General features: G+C 34.5%; 1 protein-coding gene across 3 annotated transcripts in view; it reads left to right on the top strand.

Annotated features, from left to right (window-relative positions):
- LOC149066944 (uncharacterized) overlaps window positions 1-20,906 on the top strand; it is a 110,156-nt gene that overhangs the window by 57,227 nt on the left and 32,023 nt on the right. For 2 of the 3 annotated variants that reach the window (XM_089253167.1, XM_089253166.1), the window contains exons 5-8: window positions 10,033-10,075; window positions 10,202-10,225; window positions 15,543-15,575; window positions 19,987-20,019. In XM_089253167.1, coding sequence (XP_089109293.1) covers window positions 10,055-10,075; window positions 10,202-10,225; window positions 15,543-15,575; window positions 19,987-20,019 — 111 coding nt within the window. In that variant the 5' untranslated portion in view covers window positions 10,033-10,054. Of the gene's footprint in view, window positions 1-10,032; window positions 10,076-10,201; window positions 10,226-14,825; window positions 15,111-15,542; window positions 15,576-19,986; window positions 20,020-20,906 lie in introns of those variants that run through there. The other variant, XM_089253168.1, reaches the window with a different exon arrangement.

Genomic DNA, 20,906 nt, shown 5'->3' with positions numbered 1-20,906 from the left:
GATAATCTGAACACTTCAGCTGAATTTTTTTTCTTCTACCGGGAGACTTTTGATGTTTATTTTTTACCCAAATTCTGTTTTGGCTTTTTCTAATCCATCAGCCATTTCAGTTTTGTACCACTTATTGTTGGTGTCCACTGCAAGTTTCACTGCAATTTGCTTCTGGGAAACAGTAATGGCAACTGTGTTTCTTAATGCATGTGATCAGTCAGAAAATCAGCTTTGATCAAAAGAAAACTTTTCCTTCTTCATTTCATTTCCCTGTGCTATACAGTTAACCTTAGTGTTTTAGAACTTGTCCAATTTTCTATTTCTTTTTGAGTGAATTTATGAATGTGCCAAAATGCCAATGATGTGGCAAGTACAAGTTACAAACAGAAACCTGATGCTTTATGTATACATGAGAAAGATGCACTTTTTAAAAGTCAGAATGCTAAGCACCAGTAGGAATATTGTGGAAGAAAACATGAAATTGGAAAATCTACCATTTACGATCTTGAGGAAGAAAGAAAAACTTTTTTTTTCCAAATCTGAGCAATGACTACAAAAGATGTTTGAAGAATAAAGAATATATTTTAATCTATGGATAATGAGTAAATAGTATGTAAATTAGAAATAATAATTTTAGTTACATTATCTGCTACCATATGCATTTACTAGCTGTTACCCGCATCTTCGCTCACATGCATTTGGTAATCTGAAACTTACTCGGCAATGATTCCTCCATAAAACATTTCAAACTATCATGATTCCTTGTGGGTTGGATTTTCAGAAATCCGGTTTACAGGTTTTGGCTCAGTATGTTTTTCTCTATGTAATATATTTACATTCCTATTTACATTACTCGGCCACGCAACAGATTCCCGTATTGGGGAACGGTTCGTTTCTTCTATTTGTAAAGTTCGAGTTCGCAAGTTTTTTTTCAATACGAAATTTCAGCATAGTTAACCGGGATGGCTCTGGTGAGCCCATGTTTCTTCGTGGCCAGTCCAGGTGCTGGGCCACTTCTATGCCGCCACTGACTGGTTGGCTCGGATGAGCAATGTACTTTCATCCGGTGGTGCTTCCCCTATTGATGATCTATAGTAGCCTAAAACATAGGAATCTATAGATGATGACTGCCCCGGAGCAAGGCAACTTCGACTTTCCTCCGAAGTGTTAATTGCATGCCTTCCTGGGAACTCTGAACTGTCACGTTTCCCTAGGGAGGCTTGAGAACTTCTCAGTCATAAACACCACCATTTGAAACATTCTCTCATATATTCTGGAAGATGGGTATACAATGTACAAATTCAAAATTTTGACAATTTTTACTACTGAACTTCACAAAAAAAAAGGTAAGGCATTTCTCTCCAATTTTTTTTCTCCATATAATTATTCACCTATTACAGTACAACATTAAAGATATTTTGTTTCATGAATACAGAGTTCATGAATAAAAACATTTAAGAGCACAAATGTCTGAAAATTAAGATGTAAACTATGTTTTTTATGCAGTCCTGGTAGTTCATTTTCTGATAAGACAATGTCTTTGCCTACCATTCAATAAATTATATCTGAGGTTTAGGCATACTCGGAGATGGACATGAATGACTGGGGACATGATGATGATACCAATTCATATACATATACATTAGATCAGTCGGCTCCATCATTGGCGCTGGGGGTATTACCCCCTCCCTTCCCCTGTATCTTCACCTGTGGGTTTAGGATAATTGCAGCTAGTAATTTTAATATTTGACAACCTATAGCAGGTTGTCTTTTTTAATTTCGAATTTGAATATTCAAATATTGAGACTACAATCTTGGATTTTATTTGTGGCAAGAAACACTTGGTTTTAAACAAGTAATAATAATGTCAAAGAGTTCATATACAGTGAATCTCACTTATAGCGTTTTCCATAAACTCATCATGAAAATGTTGTAGACGGGAAAACACTTTAAACATGGGAAATTTCGATAACTATTAGTAAAAGTTAGGATTACAAAAATAAGTTGTACTAAACGAGAAAACTTTCTAAGTGGGAACGTTAAACGGATTATGCTGTAGTAATTTAAAATTAATGTGCGTTTTCAAATACATTTCTAACGTGTTTCAGAATGTTTTTCTTTGTTTTTGTGAATACCAGTACTTGATTTCTTTACTTCTATTAATTTGCATTAATTAAACAAAAACAGCTATGACAGCATCATGCAGATGTAGCCAAGGAGCGTGACATCATTCAACCTTCACTGTATATAAGTTGCAAGCGGTGATCGACTACTTGCTTGCTTATAACTTGTCACTTACCTGTACGCACGCTGCCGTTGCTTTGCTAATATTTACGTGTTATTACATTATACTAATAATGTTCTGTTGTTAATTAAACCTAAGTTGTTATGTTACAACTGTGAGTCTCATCTTTGGAGTCAGATGTATTGAGTAGCTGCAAGGTGTCTTCAATAGTCAATAGAAATGATTTTTTATCATTGTGTTATTCCATTGTTGAAAATTACAAAAGTGGTGTTTGGACATCTAAACAGGAATAAAATATTCCAAAAATGATCAAAGTTATCGAATAGCAACATATATTTGATAAAGATGATAAAACGCTTTAAATGTAAGTCAGAAATGTATGTCTGTTCAATGGGATTCGAGCCATGAAGATGAAGTGTAAGCAGGTGGACCACACTAATTATTATTAATCATTTATAATTTTTTTCAAATTAATTAATATGCGATTTCTTCTCAATATATTGTGTTTGATTACTAGAGCGCAGAGGTTTAAATGCCTTTTTTGCCTGTTTTCAAGCTTTTCTGTAAAAAAGTCTTTTTTGAACTTTTTCTGCCATAAATTCCTATTTTAACACAGTTTTAAGTTAATTGTTACATTTCAAAGGCCATAATATGTAAAACTTAGATATTTTGAGCATTGAGAACAAAAGAAATGATTTTTTTTTTTAAATCTACACCTCTCAGTATTAATTTTATCAGAAAGTTCTCTCTGTCCCTCCCAGCTCTACTTAAACTTGAAAGTAATCTGTGAGATTGAGAATTTGGTGTTGAAAAATGAGTAAACTTTGACTGGATGGTATTAGCATATGGCTCCCCTCATCCTGCAGCAGGGCCTCCAAGCTGGGATCTTTGGTGGGCCTCCTTGTTAGATGTTTCAGGATGTGAGTTTCAGATGAACACAGCCCATACTAGAAAAGCAGAGGAAAATTAGAAATTCTTGTTTCTCCGCATGCTTCACATGTCTCTCTCAGACATTACACTGCATTCTATGTTTATGGCTGATCGATGACTCATGACTCTTCCAAGTTCTCATCAGTTGATGTCATGACTTAGCCAAGGCGAAGTAGACAGAGCTCTGGGAGTGGCCCCCATGTTGTTTTGATGTTGTGTTTTTGCATCATAAATGCACTGCAAACAACCATGGCTATTCATTTTACTTACATATTTTTTTGGTATTCGATTAAATTGACCAGAGTCGCCCTCAGGGCTGTGAGACAGATGCAACACACTGTCCTGCGCTTAAGGGTCCCGCATATGAGGGAATATTTTAAAAAAGTAAATTTTTTTACGATAATAGAACAAGGTAGCTATGTTTTAACTATATAAATGATAGTAATTATTGAAAATAATATATCAAATGAACAAGAATTATTCGTAACTCAAAGGAGCCCCACAGATCATTTTCTCTTCGGGCTCCGTGTCTGTTAATGGTGGCCCTGAAATTGACCTAAGGGCCTTAAATACTTTATTTTGGGCTTGAAATCAATTTAATTCAGATAATAATGCAATTATTATAAACTCTAATTGATACAGTAGACCTCTTCATTGCTACCTATTTTTTAGCTAGTTTTTTGGACCTTTAATACTACCGTTTATTTACCATTTTTAGTTATTTTTCCTTTCTTCTATAAATTATATAAGCCTTTTTTTATTGCCTATTTTGACCAGTTTTAGTGCCCAAACTTCCGGGCTCTATTGATTACGATCCCAACTATCAATGCATTCTTAAAATAATGAAAAAATGAGTGTGATAAAATTAGTTCTTTCTGAACAATTTTTTCCCTTCAAGATTTATGTTTGTAACGCGAAAAGTTTATAAGTTGGGGAGCAACTTTTTTTGGACGGATCGAAGAAATTTTCATTCACCGGGCCCATAAAATTTCTGAGTCCGGCCCCGATTGTGACTCATAGATATGTGAAACTGATCAAATAGAGAGGGTAAGAAGCATATTAGAGATTTTTAATATTGAATTGAATTAACATAAGAAGAGTTTGAGAATTTTCATTCTACCTGGAGACGAAATAGAATTCACATCCATGTGTCAATTGTATTGATGAGCTTTTCATTTGCTTCAAGTCAAGAAGCATAGAAGAGTAGCTGAAAGATGCTTCAGCTGCTTTTCATAGAAAAAAGATTTTGAAAAATTTTAGAATTCTATCCTGAGGAAAAGTGAAGTTGCATCAAAGTTTCACGTTTTTGCAATACCATTTCAAATATAACCAGAAACAGATATATCATCAGAAACATGAAGATATAGAAGTGAGAAAAGGTATTTATTTATTTGGTATTGCTTGGCCCAGGCCTATTATGGGAATGCAGTGGTGAAGTTTGACTGAGGGGACAGTAAATGTTACAAAAGAAATCGGAAACTGTTGTACAATCAATAATGTTTGATGGGAGGTGTTGTAGATAGATCTTACGACGCCAAATGTGGTATTCAAAAGGATTTAACAGAATGAAAAATAAACCATGCCATCACTATGTGATGCTTGACCATCACCACATAAAGAAAATTTACTTGAACAAAACAAATTTGTTTCCACAATGCAACGCCCATTGATCCATACTCCAATCTCTATGCTCTCTGCACCATGATAATCAGATTCTCCTGTCCATAGAAGTGAGCGGGATGCAGACAGCAGGTCTTCTTGCAAACAACCCTCTCTCATGAAGTCTTTTGGAAACAGTCACCCTTGATACACGGGTTCCTGTGGCTACATACAAGTCACGAGAGAGCTGAGAAGCTGTAGCACTCCTGTTACGCCTCGCTATAATTGACAAATGGCTATCTTCTCTGGCCGTTGTGGCTCTTGGACGACGTTGCCCAAGCTTTCTCTCGATGGATCCGGTATCCTGGAACTGTTTCCATAAGTTACACACGACGCTGGGCGTTAAATTGAACTCTCTACAAATCTGGACTTGAGATTGGATTGCTTCTAGCCTCCCCACAATTCGCCACCTCATTCCTTCATCTAAACGTTGGTGGTTACTCATTTTTACTGTTACAATTTGAATTTAACCGATTGCTGCAAAATAACACCAAGATATTCGCAGAGGTATGCTAGCGAACGAAATGCGTCTTAACTTACGCGCTCTTATAAAGCCTGTTTCTCTACTGGCTCCGCCTACAACACACGTGTACACTTATGTATTTGACGTACAAGATTTGCATTTTTGTCTAGGAGCAATGGTTTTACATTCAGTTCAGTTCATGAAATTCGATAAAATATGCAAATTCTCTTAATTTATTTCACCAAAGTAGAATAAATTTTTCAAAAACACAAAAACAGTCTCTTCGCACAGAATTTTACTACACTTTGCAAAATCCCAAAATTAATGCATGTCCCACTAATGTTTTAGAATTTTTTTCCTTCAAAGATTTTTTTTTTTTCAAAACTTGAATGAGACTAAAAATTTTTCAAATGGAGCAGTCAGTAAAAGTATTGGGTACTACCAAATTTTCAAACTCAGACATGCCATAATCTTCCAAAAATGAGAGGAACTAGGAAAATAAATTTACTCGCATGCCATCTAGATCCGAAGGCTTGTATTCCATGTCCTCAGGGGAAACAACCTCTCGGCAGATGCGGCAACCTCGCTCCGAACACGTACAGTTCTCTAGCATCTCAAACAGTCAGGTCCGTTGGGTACTGGGCAGCAGACAACTGGAAACAAGACATGGGACGTTCTCCAATTCTGGAATCTCGCACTCATCTTGAGCTGGCTCACTTGTTTGGCAGACGTAGTCTCGACGCATTTTTTCCATTTTGGCATTGTAGCGTTTAACTTTCCAGATTAATTTTCCAGGGGCATCCTACTTGTAGTGAGACTTAGGCAAATGGAGGGTTATTCATAGCGTGGGAAAACTTCAACTTTCACGAATTTACGGGGAAAAGAGGGGGGGGGAACTTAACTCGGACGAGCTGAGGTTTTTGTGACACACCAACTGAGAGATTGACCGACCCTCCAACATTCCCAGAGTGTTAATAAAATGAAAAGTGGGCGTGACTAGGAATGTATACCCTTTGATTCATAGCATCAGTTTTTATGACCCAACTTGTGACCAATTAAGACGAAAGGGGCATGTCTTAAACCTGGACGAGAGCATTCCCTGAACAAGAACTACTACTATGGGAGCTTCATCTGAAAACATCGAGGACTATGCACTGACACATTAATGAAAATACAAAAATGCTTGATTACACTCGCACAACATACCAAAATCAAATTTTACCATCATGTGGGAAATTAATTCAGCTTCAAAACAATAGGTCACACCGCCTACTTTGCTACATAAATAAAAGTACAGGAAATTAATTTCGTTACATGACAAAGAAAATTAAATTAATTAACACTCAATCTTAATTTCACAACGATACATAGAAAATACTTTCCTGAAATATCTGCATGTTTTTCAATTGAAATTACAATTAATATTCACCGTTGACATTTTCCAAAGGCGCGTGTGAAACTTTTTTTCCAAAAATTAAAATTTTTTAACAAATGACTTTTAATTGTGGCCAAAATTTAGTTCAGTATGAATAACTCATTCTCTAGTTAAATTCTGATGACAAAATTAAAGAACTCAGACACGAAATGTGGTCATTGTGTGTTTCAAGAACAAAAAAATACACAAATTAAAAAAAATTCTCTCTCCACATAACCTTCAAGATTGGAAACAAAACCTCTGAAAAATGGCTCTCTCTTGCCTTTCCATTTAACCGGATGAATTCACATTCATTAAACCATCAATTTCTCCTACAAAAATGCTTCAATTCGGCTCAAAACTTGGCATAAAGTGGGGGAAAAAATTGAGGATTAATTCAGGGAAATCAGCTAAACTCGTACATATTGGGATTGTATCCAAAATTTTGAAAAAACAAATAGTGTGTATCAAAAATATGTGAGCAAATTACTCGTTTTCCCAAATGACAACTCAAGCTAGGACTTTTTCCCAAAAAAAATTCTGAATGGATTCTACGAGAGAGAAAAGAAACTAGACAATCACAGGATTTAGACCTGCATACTACCACCAAACAAGGGCAATAAACAAATTTTCTTGAGACAAAATACGCATATCTATGATTTGACAAAAAAATCACACGTACAAGACATGACAAAAATTTTTGTGATCATCAAGAGTTAGGCCCTCCTCACACGGGGAAACTAAAGTTCGGCAACTGATAAGAGAAACCGTCTCCCGAAGACCAGTACGTATATCGCTCTAGACGCCCTCACACGAGGAAATTAGCGTCTTGGCGACGAAATATCGAACGCAACTCGGTCACTTGGCGACTGACATGCTAGTCGCCGCCAACTTTTGTTGAAGAAACTAGAGAAACTGCCTTTGGCATTCCTTCATATTTTCGTTATGCGAGTTTGGACTCATATTGAAAAACAATCCAGAGTATATACTGTATATAATAAATTATCAGTTGAAAGGATATAATGAAATTTCTTCAGAATTTCAGTTCACAGGTAAATACACGATTTCTTTATTTAAACTGATATTATTTTGAAATTATAATGAAATCAGGGGCGTCGGAATTGTTTTGAAACTGTGGGTGCTCGTCTTTAGTTTTATATCGGAAAGTTTAATTTCTTGATCAATTCTGGGGTGCTCGGATCCATGCCACAAATTACCGTGGGTGCTTGAGTTTGCACCCTTGGCTCTGACGCCACTGAATGAAATGGTAAACCAGGACTGTCATTTCAACTTTTTTCGCGGGGGGGGGGGCAAAGAACATATACTCACTGTATGTACGTATATATACTATTTATAGTGTATTTTTGAAAGCCGGGGGGCAATAGTCCCCTGATCCCCTAGATGACAGGTCCGTGGTAACCCGGGCACTCCCCCGCGGGGGAGATTTCAAAAGAAGATGGAGCATCACAAAAATTATATCTGGTAAAAAATTTCAGGAATAACCAAATTAATTTGCCAAGTAGGATCTTAGAAAAAAAAAATACATGGCTGGGAGCCCCCATGTTGCTCTTAAGACGGCCCTGGATAAGAACCTGCAGAAAATACTATCTACTTTTACATGTACCTAAACAAGCACGTGTTCCATAGGGATGGTCCCTGATTTTCCCCCTTGCTTGGAATGTCTGTAATCTAGGTCACCTACATAGACATCTGTGTGTGGGAGTATTCACGGAAAATCATTCCCTGAAACATAAACAACAATTCATGTGTTGTTTGTCTCTAGTTTTGCCTATAGTTTATTTTTTGCCTCTGGGAACCAGCTTTCGTCGTTCCATCTCATGAAACTACTTAAAATTCTGCGTGACAATATTTTAACTAATAAACAATAAAAATATATTAAATCCAACATATATAGGTACTGAAAGGCACATTTATAGAGGAAAAACAGACATTTTATTGCGAATTTTTTTCCGAATGAAACATGAAATTATACTAAAAAATTATCTAATTTTTACCATTTTATTGTCATTTCAAAATGATATCAATTTAAATAATGAAATTTTGTATTTACCTGTGAGCTGAAATTCTGTAGAAATTATTTTTCTTATTTATTTGTTTCGATTTTTCCTAACCCGGTTAACAAGATAATACCGGAAGATAAGAAGGAAAACTATAGATTGTGCTGTTTTTACTCAGTTTCCCGGGCTTTGAATATTTTTTTAGTAGCGCCGTGTGAGGGAGAACGGGCAACTTGACTCGTTCTAGTCAACTCAACTCTCAAGTTGAAGCAACTCGAGCTCGATTTTAGTTTCCCCGTGTGAGGAGGGCCTTAGTCATGTCAAAAAAGGGGGAAAAGTGTCCCACAACTTTTCCACCTTGACAGAGGTTTTTTCCATCGGTTATTGTTCGAGGAAAGAAACTAAATTTGAAACAATCTGTGGATGCAAAGATTGGTTTCAATTTTTTGGAATAGTTAAATCCCAAATGGAATAACGGAAAAGTGTGAAGCTGAGTTAGTAAATTTGAAGTGTCAATTTGTAAAGAGCCATGAAGGATTTTAAAAAGGAAAGTTAATCAAGAGATGTCTACAGGTGGAAAGTGGTTGGATAATTGAGTTGTGTGTGGCACTTAAAGTTCAGTAATGGAGGTGGAGGATGAAATCCTTGAAAATTATATCGGTTTAGATGTTTTTCTAGATACTGTTTGATAAATCATGTATGAAAAGAGCTAATTGGGTATTTACTGATAAAGTTGATTGAAAGCCATGTTAACTAGGGATAAATAAGTTTATTCAATCAAGGTATAGGCAGATTTTTGTTGCACCTATGTGCTAGTTGGCAAGGAAATTTTAAAACTACTTATCTGATATTGATGGGTGTGTTCAATAATGATTCATGCAATGCAAAGAAATGAAATTATGTGCTTTTGAAAAATGGAAGCTTTCATACAAAAGCCTCTTGAATATGCAGTAAAATGCAGTGTGTATTTAAATTTTTTAATCAAACTTTTTACTATTTTGGTCTTCTTGGTATTTTTTGTAATGTTATAATGTGCAAACAATAATTAATTAATTGAATTCAATTTGTATATTTTTACAAAAAAAAGTTGTTTGACCATGGCCCTCCATCCAAGAGCAATATATTTTCCCTTATTAAATCATATTCTTAACCTTTTTTGTTCCACAGACTCTCCCTGTAATTAAAATGAAGGATCCTCTACAAAATAGTATTCAGTATATAGCAATTTAAAAACAATGAGTTAATTGTTTTTTCACCCAGTATAACTTCACAATATTTGTACAAAAGTATTAATTTACTATTTCATTCTCAGGTCAAAAATTACATAAAAAACAATGGTAATGATAGCAGATTGGGTGAGTATTCCCTTCTCTTTTTCATGTTATAGTTCCAAAGGTGATGTTGTTTGGAAAATTTCAAGGATACAGTTTTTATAGTGTAGAACTACACAGAGTAATTTAATTTTCTCCTTTCATTCTCAGGTAAAAAAAGAAGTGTATACTTTGGTATGTTCTTTTTACATTTTTAAAATACTTTTTCCTTCTAATAATCCAGAAAAGAATTTTTAATCAATTGTATGTGTTGTGGTAAATGTGATAAATCGGTTATTATACTGATGTGCCGTGTCTTACCAAAAATAAGCCCCAGCATGATTTTTCAGGATGCTCCTATAATATAAGCCCAAGTTAAAATCATCAATCAGACGCATTTAGTTTATCATTGCAACACACTATGAATGTATTGAGCTATATAAAATAATGATTTTATTATTATTTATTATCAAACAAAAATATAAATGAACGATTTCATTCAAAATTAATACAGTAAGACCTCTTTTGACTCTTTTGCAGACACCCGCGGGACAAAAAAGTTAGTCCATGAAATAGTGGTGACTTAATCAGGGGTTTGAAATGCATGCTTTTATTATACAGGGGAAATTATTATTTGGCCATAAAAGAAGAGTGACCTAATCTAAGACGTGTCCGTCAAGAGGGGTTTTACTGTACTTGAAATAAATTATAATATAAACTATAATTAAATTTTTGTTACTACCCAATCAGTCATCTTTGAATGAGAGGTGAACGCCTACGTATACAGATAAATTTGAGACTTTGACTTTTATCAAAGGAAAATGAAGAAAATTACTGGCGAACTGAAGAAACTGCAAGTCACCCAGGATCTGTCGGAATAAACAATGTAAGCACTTCAGCTCCCAGTGGGGGGGAACTGGCTACTCCGGCAACACCAGAAATAATTGATATGGCAAAGATTGTGTGTAGTGCATCTTAATTAAAATTATGTTAATCAAAGAATCAAGTGAAAGTGTGTGTGCAATGGGCACCAATAGATAATTATAGAAAGATGATATATAACTATAATAGATAATTATAGAAAGTTGTATAAAATCACATCACCAAAGGCACAATCAGAAGTTTGATTGATCAAGGATTATATGACAGGAGGTCAGAACACCCCGAAGTGCTTTGTTTCAAAGCATCCAGTCTAATTCAATCTTGGGCGCTGTTGATGAAGATCCTTAAAATTTCTTCAGGGCTTCATTAGATTACAAATTCTTCCTGATCTTCGCTTGCAAACATTGATTTACTGCCACAGCGTTTCTAACAATAAATAAAATTAAAAAAAAACATGATGTATTTTGGCTACTCAATGAATACAGTTATCAGAAGTAAACAACTGCTATAGTTCTACGCTGAGGATTGAATGAACACATCGCCTCAGTTGGTTCTGAAACTTAGGTTAACCGAACTTCTTATTTACTTTAAATGCATACTTACCAATTGCCTTGGTAAGTTTGATAAATTTATCACTTTTACCGATATAATGATACACTACATGTATGAATTATAATATATAGTAGGCCTGCATCATATAGTGTGATTTATCATGTTCACCAATGACGTGGCACTTGGTATAATCGTGGTAAAAGCGATTATTTTTTCAGTACTTATTAAATTTACTTCTGAGTACGCTTGATTACTATTATGCATAATCACCGGTAAATATGATTAATTTAGAGAAATTTATCAAATTTACCAAAGATGCTTGGGTAGTGTGCATAATTGCTAGTAAAAGTGCTAAATTTAGGTAAATTTATCAAACTTACTAAAATTCTCGACAATTATACGTAATAACCAGATTTATCACACTTACATTAACATTTGTATTTCTTGTATTCTGGTTTTCTTTTTGGCTACAGCTGAACTTCAAAGTTGGTGATTCATAGTCGAACAAGACTTTAAAAATATGTTTCAGTTATACAAATTCACATCAATACAGTATCCACAAGTCAATCAAAAATCATCAAAACTTTAATTCTCAATATCCACATAAGATTCATAAGTGATACCAGCTGCTGCAATATTCCACTTTTCTGGAAAAGGAATCAGTGTGCTCTATAATGTTTATTTCACAAAATGAACATTGTGATCATCTGTTGCAAAAAAGTGTTCTCAATCTTTGATAACTATCAAGATCTATTTTTATTTGCATTATTAAATTATTGCTCTCCCATACACTTGATGGTGATAAAATAATGTAAAGATTTTGAATGGCATGGTTTAGTAGTTCTCAAATGGGGTTGCCTGGACTCCCTAGGGCTTCTTACTGGGGGGGGGGGTCTACAGCCCAATTGTAGAATTATATAAAAAAAGAAAAGTTTGTGAAAGAAATTAAAAAGTAAACTTTCAATTAAATTAGGATGCAAAAGTGTCATTACAATATTGGTAGACTGCTGTAGAAATATTGTTGTTTTGACAAAAAATGTAGTTGTTGCAACATCTCTCGATAGGAGTATGAAACATCCTCAACTCTATTGACCCTTGCATCCAATTCACTATAGAGGAAGAAAACAATAGCCAACTTTCATTCCTGGATGTATTGGTCACTCGTCATGAACAAAATTTCTCTACCACTGTTTTTTGTAAACCGTTTGCTACTTCTTTATTCCCTCCCTTCTAATTTTCTTGCCGAGTATAATCCACACACACATACAACCTCTCTGTGCATCCTCTGGCACAAAAATATGCCTGATTCTGTACATACCTGAAGCGAGCCATTAAGATCCGCTCCTCACCGATGCTACTTCTAGCTGAACTCTATATCCTAAAAGCAATAGCAGTCAGTCGTCGATAACGCAGCTCTCTTATTGACAATCTACACAGCAAACTCATTAAAAATACTTCTGCAACCAAGCCTAAACCTGAACACAAAAAACTTGATTATTTTCCCTTTCTACCCAAAAACCAGCTAAAGTATTGCAAAAATCTTCGAAAATATAATTTTTCTGTGATTTTTTCACCCCATCAATAAACTCGGCTTCTATAAACTAAAAGACCCCATTAACCCACTCAACAACTGGGGCATCTACAGCATTTCATGCCAATGCAGATTATCATTATATAGATCAAACTAAACATGCCCTAAAATACTGTTTAAATGAGCATAGAAGATACATAACTAACCAAGACTTTAACCGCTCATCCATAGCCCAACACTGCTGGTCCTTTGACCATGAATTCAACTTTTCTTCTGCCAAAATTATTCAAAAATGCTCCTCACAGTCTGAATTGGACTTCTTCGAATCATTCCACATCAACAAAAACTCAAACCAGTTGGTCAATGACCTAACTAGCACACCACCCTTCTCAAAAATCTGGCAACAGTTTCTACAATACAGATTTATTTGATTTATTACTATACAGATTTGATTAAATGTCACCGTCCGAACCAGGGCTGTGACGGATAACCGAATAGACAGATAACAGAAGTCTCTTAAAACATGTACAGTAATGTGATTTCATTTCGGGCTTGGGACAAAAAGAAAAATAAAATTCTTTAAAAGTGAATGATACATACATATTGTATTTAATTTTACACAAAACGATCAATATAAGGTCAGCCCAGGCAGTGGCAACATTGAAAATAGCATTCTTTATGTTGTATTACTTCCAAAATTCTTTGACATCGTCAGATGAAAGCAAGCCTTTGATAAAAGCTTTTCTGCAACGCCGCTTTATATTTTCAATTCTTTCCTGGTCCTTAGGCTGGATAAGTGGTGCTGTATTGGCTGGGAGAAAGAGCCATGTTATTTTGCCATCATCACTTTTGAGTTAACAAAAGAGTTGTGTCGGGGCATTCTCCATTAACAGCAGTGCTTGTGGCAACTGCTTCTCTGCCATTTGAGCTCTAACTTGAGGCATGAAAACGCTGTATAACCATTCTGAAAAAATTGTTTGGCATCACTTTTTTTGGCATAATAGTTCCACAGGCAACACATTCGTATTTAAATTTTTGAAAACACATGTTTTTTTGTATTTACCAATTTCAAGCAGGGGTAATCTGTGATTGTCGGTGGCATTTGCACTGACCATAGCAGCTATCCAATCTTTTTGGATCTTAAAACCTGTGGCTGTTTTTTCTGTATTTTTTATACGATGACAGATAACAGAAACTGATGTTTAAACGAGTAGCAGTTAATTGAAGTTTCACTGTGATTATTTTGTGGCCATCAGCATTACTATCATGTTCTCGTTTGTGATTGGCTTTGCCATTTTTCTTTTCTTTCCTTGTTTTTCTCTTGTTGCCGGTCATTTCAATTTCTGCTCTTTGTCTGAAACAGTGAGTAACTCCTGCTATAAGGAGTATTGTCACTTTCTTCCAATTCGTTTCTTTGCTACTGATGAAGGAACTTCATACAGTTCTGAAATGTGTCTAGCTCTGGTTCTTTTTTCCAACTTTGGGTCTACATATGTTTTTTCCCTAGTATATTGCTGTATTACTTACCCAAAAGTTAATTCATTTCGGTATGAAGCATTGTTTTATTTCTCTTTAGTAGACCAGTAGACGGCAATTCTATCGCATGACATTTACTGGATAAAATGTCCAGCATTGTTCAAGAACATGCTCATGAATAGATGGCTGTAGTTTATGCTGCTATAAATCGGGTAGAGGGGTCCATTACTTTTTATTTTCTCTATCCAAAAAAAAAACTCTTAAGCCACAGTAATAGTGGAAACCATTTTTTTTTTTTTTTGTATCAATTAGTTGACTTTTTAATTTTTAAAATTTGTCCTGGAATTTTTGCCTACTCTGTATTGTTAATTCAAAGCTCACATAAATATTTTTACGTGATCAGATTTAAATTTCATGATGTAAAGATACCATATATAGTTGACCATATTTCATTAGGACAAAAGTAGGCCATTCAGTGAATCATCCTTAGATGTGTAATATCAGCAATAGAAAGTTCTATAAGATCAGAACAGTCTTAATTATTTAGGTTTATGGATAATTAGAATTTCTTTTATCTTTAATAAACTGCTTTGATTTTACATTCATGTTACAGATACCTCAAGTCCACTAATAAATCAGGTAAGATGTAAACCAAACTTTAATTATTTTTTTGTGTTTGCATTTTTCTGTTCAATAGTTTATGAAACTTTCATTGAACGTTATTGGGATTTACAACAACTTCAGCGAAAATGTTAACCAATCAATTGTTGTTGCAAACAAACACATTTCTTTCAATCACTACTTTTGCAGGCAGTTATAAATATAAGAAATAATAGGAGGCTGATCATATGTCATCAACAACAGTAACCAGTTTTTTTTTATCATTGTACTGCTTTAATTTTGTCAGATCTTTTGGCAAGAAAGTTTATGATTTCCTGTGACGTTGTTGATTTATTGTGAAACTGTTTATAGGAGGAAACCATTTTATCTTATGTTTGTTCATTTGAATTTCATTACACTTTTAACTTCTCTATTTGATTTTACAAAAATGTTATTGGGATTTTTTTTCAGGCGAAGCATGTTATGGACAAGATACTGCACTTGGTAAGAGAACATATAGAAACCAAATAATTTCAATTAAGTTTTTTGCATTTTGCATAGATGAAATATAGGAAGTTTTCGATAATTTTTTGTCATTCACAAACTAGAGTACTATACATTGTACACTGCTCAGAACTTCATTGTAAAATATTCATGCAATATAAGGACTGCTAGTACAATAGAGGAAATGTACAGAAAAAAAATTTAATGAAAATCTGACAGACAAGTGTAGGGACTAAAAATCCTGACAAGCAATATTTATCAATGGTCTGAAAGCACTTTTCACTGTATTAATATATTCTATTTATGATGACTAGTACTTTATAGTGATATGTTTCTCTGGTCTTTTGAATACTTTTTTGTGAGAGTTTGAGTTTCATAAATGCCTGACAATGAAAAAAAAAACTTTTGTGTTCATCAAAAATCATGTTTTCAATAAGATTTCAAGCAGGATGGGTCATTTTGTTAAATTTTGAATGAGGGATGAATCAAAGAATAAATAAAATGAGAAACGTGCAAATATATATTTCAATTTTATTTCCACACATGAAAATATTACAGTGCATTATAAAACTTGTATGATTATTGATACAGGTGAGAGCATTGAACAATATAACAGAGTGAGAATCCTAACAAACAATCTCTGGTTCCAATGCACTTTCACCACGTTAATATATTCTGTCTATGATAAATTGTTTATAACGATACTCCGGTTTTCTTAATACTTTATACAAGAGCTTAACTGTATATAAATGTCTAATAGAGCAAGAAACTTTTCTGTGCATCAAAAATATTTTCAATAAGTTTGTAAGCAGGACGAGCCATATGCAATGAAAAGTTTATAAGGCTACTACTTTACTGCACACCAACTCTGGTCATATATCCCTATACAGCAATTTCCAACCAGTGGAATTGGGTGGGAAATGAAGGCACCATCTATCAGTGACAGGATTGGCAGGTTTTTGATGGTTTAAACTGTCACTTCAAAATCCTCAAATATTGTTTTTCAATAAAGAAATTCCCATTGGAAATACATGCATTAATTCCATGTAATGTTTAAAATGAATACATTGTACAAAGAATAAATACTTAATATGATTGTAAAATAATTTTTCTACTCTCTGCAGAATTATTTTGGACAATATATATAATTTTTTTCTTGTAAAATATACAATTTGAGTAAAACATAGCATAAACGCTGAAGGAAAAACTAGGGAATGATTTGATATTCTTCAGTTCAAGATGTTTCTTGACCTTAAAAAATTTCTGTAACTGCTTATATATGTGCATAGATATAAACATCTGCTGCACTCTTTTTATAACAGATAAATGTTTGAAAAGTTATTTTAACCCATATAAGATACGGTGTAATCAGCATATTATGCTACGCTGATTTCTGTTATTAAATCATTCAGATATTCACTGATACTCAAAACAATACCATTATTATGCATAAACATTAGCAATAAAAATACTAAATTGTAGGAGTAGAATGTCCTTTAATTTGGCTAATGCTGGCCTGTATATGATGCTTAAGAAACTCCTGTAACTTATTCTTAGTGCAAAAGTAAGTATAACTAAGTTTGAATATGAAATGGTATACCTTTCCTAGCATTTATAATGCTTCGGTTTTTCAATCAAAGCTGTATGTAAACGTGCAAAACAATGCTTTGGGTTTATCGTCTTGCCAGCTGTTCTTTGATTGAAAATGCTCTTCAAAACTCCAGATTTACACAACCTGAGCCAATATATTTTTTGGTGAGAATAAATGAGTTTAATTAGTAGAAGATGCAGGGCTCCCATTTGTATTACTTTTCCTACTCTTTTACCAAATCTTATCAACAAAATTTGTGTAATTGATTTTCATTGAGCAGGGAATCATTGATGTATTGCTAAATATTACAAATGTTGGAGATTGCAATTAATGATTTTGCCAAAGCAGAACTTGTATAATTTTTAAGTAAAAGATATACAGAAGACTGGATGTTGTGAAGATATTTATTATTTGAGATGTTAATTTTTTAAGGAAGGAAAAAACTCATCTCTGCCTCTACCGGGAGTCAAACCCGGGTCCCTCGATTGCCGGATGAGTGCTCTGACCACTGAGCTACAGAGGAGATAGAGATTTTCCTTCGCTGGAGCGTATATATGCTGAACGGAACCGTGCAATGGACGGTGAAACCGATCAGCTAATAGCTCATGGACGACGAACCACTTTTCCTTCCTTAAAAAATTAACATCTCAAATAATAAATATCTTCACAACATCCAGTCTTCTGTATATCTTGTATTAACAAGTGGAGAGCGACATTCATGTCATATAATTTTTAAGGTTATTTGGGGGAGGGGGGGTGTATATGGACTATTTGGTTTATTAATTTTTCATTTGCTTAGTTTGAAGGTTCAACAAGTATAGTAGTCATTAAAAACTTCTGTCTGGATGGAAAAAATAATTTTGTATTTATTACTTCATGGTCCTGGATAGTAACTAACATTCATCATTCAAAATTAAAGTGCAAGTAGGGGAAACAACAGTTTGCATTACAAAACAGTTGGATACATAGGACTATTCTAGGTTTGCTGATTCTGATGGTACTCCATAGCATTCAGTTGTCTTCTTTAATTTTAAGGCATGAAGAGGCATAAACAATATTTACAATGCTCAGAAATGAGCTAGAAATGAAAGTGCTTCATTTGTCAGAAGCGATTACACTGGCTTTTAACAGGCTTGATGTGTAAAGAACTTGTTTCTGATGTTCTTGCCCCGATTTGAACCCGTGGACATTTCATTGTGACCTTCATAGTGGAAGACGAGCATCTTGCCACTTCTTCCTTCTGGCATTCATAAGGCTACTGTCACAAATGTTTTCTCGTATTTGTAGCCAGTTATATTACACAAATTTGAAGATGTTAAAAAAAATATATAACTCACATTCATCAGAAACATGGAAATATATAGAGTGAAAATCCTTACAAATGAATATCTGATCTCAATCCACTTTCACAGTGTTAATATATTCCATCTTTGACTATAAATCTTTTATAAGGATACAATTTCTTCAGTTCTCTGAATACTCTTATATGAGTTTCACCTTACATAAATTTTCATAACGCACAAAACTTTAGTGTGCATTGAATATCATATTTTCAATAAGTTTGAAAGCTGGACAGGTCATATGGTCATTTTGTAAAAATTTTAGATGAGGCATGAATTAAATCAGTGGTTCTTAACTGGTACTAAACGGAGCCCTTGGGGCCCCAGTGTGCACTTCCCAGGGGCTCTACAGCCACTAAAATAAGATAAAATAAATCATTAAATTTGATAAACTAAAAAAAAGGAACCTATACAGGGCTTTGCCATGTATATCAATTACTTAAAAGGGTTCTACAAGTTCACAAAGGCATAGCTGCCAACTCTCCCAGATTTTCCAGGAGGCTCCAGAATTTCTGCTCTATCTCCCGGATTTTCCAGGAGGCTCCAGAATTTCTGCTCTATCTCCCGGATTTTCCAGGAGGCTCCAGAATTTCTGCTCTATCTCCCGGATTCCAGAAAAATTCTTTTATTTCCAGAATTTTGCCCGTGATTGTAAAAAATCTTTACATTAAGGGAAAAAAGTATTCCCCAAGAATTTACCCCAAAAAAAAAACCGCTGCTGCTTCGTAAGCATTGTGTAAATTGTTGCCATAACACAAAAATATTGCACTTTTGGGGAGAAAACACAAGATTTGCCAATCAGCAATCTCGATCCAGCCTTTCAAAATTCAAAATTGTCACAATCTGTTTTGTCCATATGTCCGGTTTCAGGTCCTCAGAGATTTGATTTGGAGAGGTAATTTAACCCAAGGATTTTAACCTGATTAGCCATGATTAGCGATAGTTTGCACGGTGTCACTGTTTTCGCAATGGGAAAATATCCCTACAAATTTCCCTTTTACATTTTTGTACGGAATTTGGATCCACATGAAAACGGCCCGAATTCTTATTCTCCAAAGTTGGCAGCTATGCAAAGGTTGAGAGCCATTGAATTAAATCGCATGTAATCCAGAGCAGTGTCACAAGTATGAAAGCCATTTCTTAACAATGAAACATTCATAACATCACTGACAGAAGTGTTTTATTATGTTCGTAGCCAGTTATGGTACAAAAATTTGAAGATGAAATAAAAAAAAATTATATTGCATTCATAAGGAAACATGAAACAAGTCCTGTTCTTGGAAAAAAAAAAAATAGAATTACAATGTAAAAATAGAAAAGAAATCTTTCTTGAACTTTTAAGGCACTACAGCCATGTAATGTAGAAAAGTTAACATTTATTTTGACTGCTTTGAGTTATGCTTAATTAAAACAAATTTTCATTACCATGATACACAAACAAAAATTATTAAATCACAATATGGTATTCTTTTCTTTTCAGGCAATTACACTTGCACATGATCCAAATAGAGCTGTAAGTTATCATACAATACGTCATCCACAACCATTTTCTATCTAATGCTGTATATAGGTCTCCAAGTTTTTCCTATTTTCTTCAGTTGGATTTCTTTTCCTAGGCTATTAACAGTGTTGTCTTAATGCATGGGCACACCCGGGTCTCAGGAAAAGAAGGGCTTCACAAAAATAAGAGTTAGTTGAAATTTTGTGGAGAATTGTCTGGCAGCGCCTCAGAAAAATCACTTGGCCAGGGGGGGGGGGGGCGGGCCCACGATGCTCTTAAGATAGCCCTGGCTATTAATCCCTGCCCTCTTTAGGAGGTTCATCTTATTCTAAATACTCGCAATCCATTTGTTGTTCCATCTTTTTGCAATGCGTCCATCCTATTTCTGTCAAAATGTTCTTTTGCATGTTTTTTTATTTTTTAAATGTTCTTTTATTCTATTTATGTTTTTTACTTTCATACCTTCATTTTGCGTCTTCTCAGTATGATTTATTTATTTATTTCTCTTCTTGTATGTATATTTATATGTTGATCTACATATGTCTAATGTAGATCTTCCCATGATCCTCACCTGGCATTGGAAGCCTTTGTATGGTTTTCTTTCTTTTTTTCCAAACCGACCACAACTCTGATCTATCGCATGGGCAATTTACTACTGATTGAGTTGTGCAAGAAGTGGCAGTATGTTTACCTAACAGTCTGAGTGCGTATATAATGTTGTGTGTGAATTTTTACAGGTGCCATCTATATTACAATTACGGAGTGATGTGTAGTGTTTGAATATTCGTACTGTTGCTTCCTTTGGCAAAAATTTTTAACTGGGAGATTGGCTCGTGTTTGGTTCTCAAAGTTGGGAATCACAGGACACCAGCTGCAGCCGACCATCACTGTGGCGATAT

The sequence above is a fragment of the Pholcus phalangioides genome, unplaced genomic scaffold (assembly GCF_987345545.1).
Source record: "Pholcus phalangioides strain wild (caught in Gottingen) unplaced genomic scaffold, Ppha-v1.0 ptg000032l_1, whole genome shotgun sequence".
In the NCBI taxonomy this organism is placed as follows: domain Eukaryota; kingdom Metazoa; phylum Arthropoda; class Arachnida; order Araneae; family Pholcidae; genus Pholcus; species Pholcus phalangioides.
Note: the sequence above shows the minus strand (reverse complement) of the source record. Positions and strands in the feature narration are given on the sequence as shown.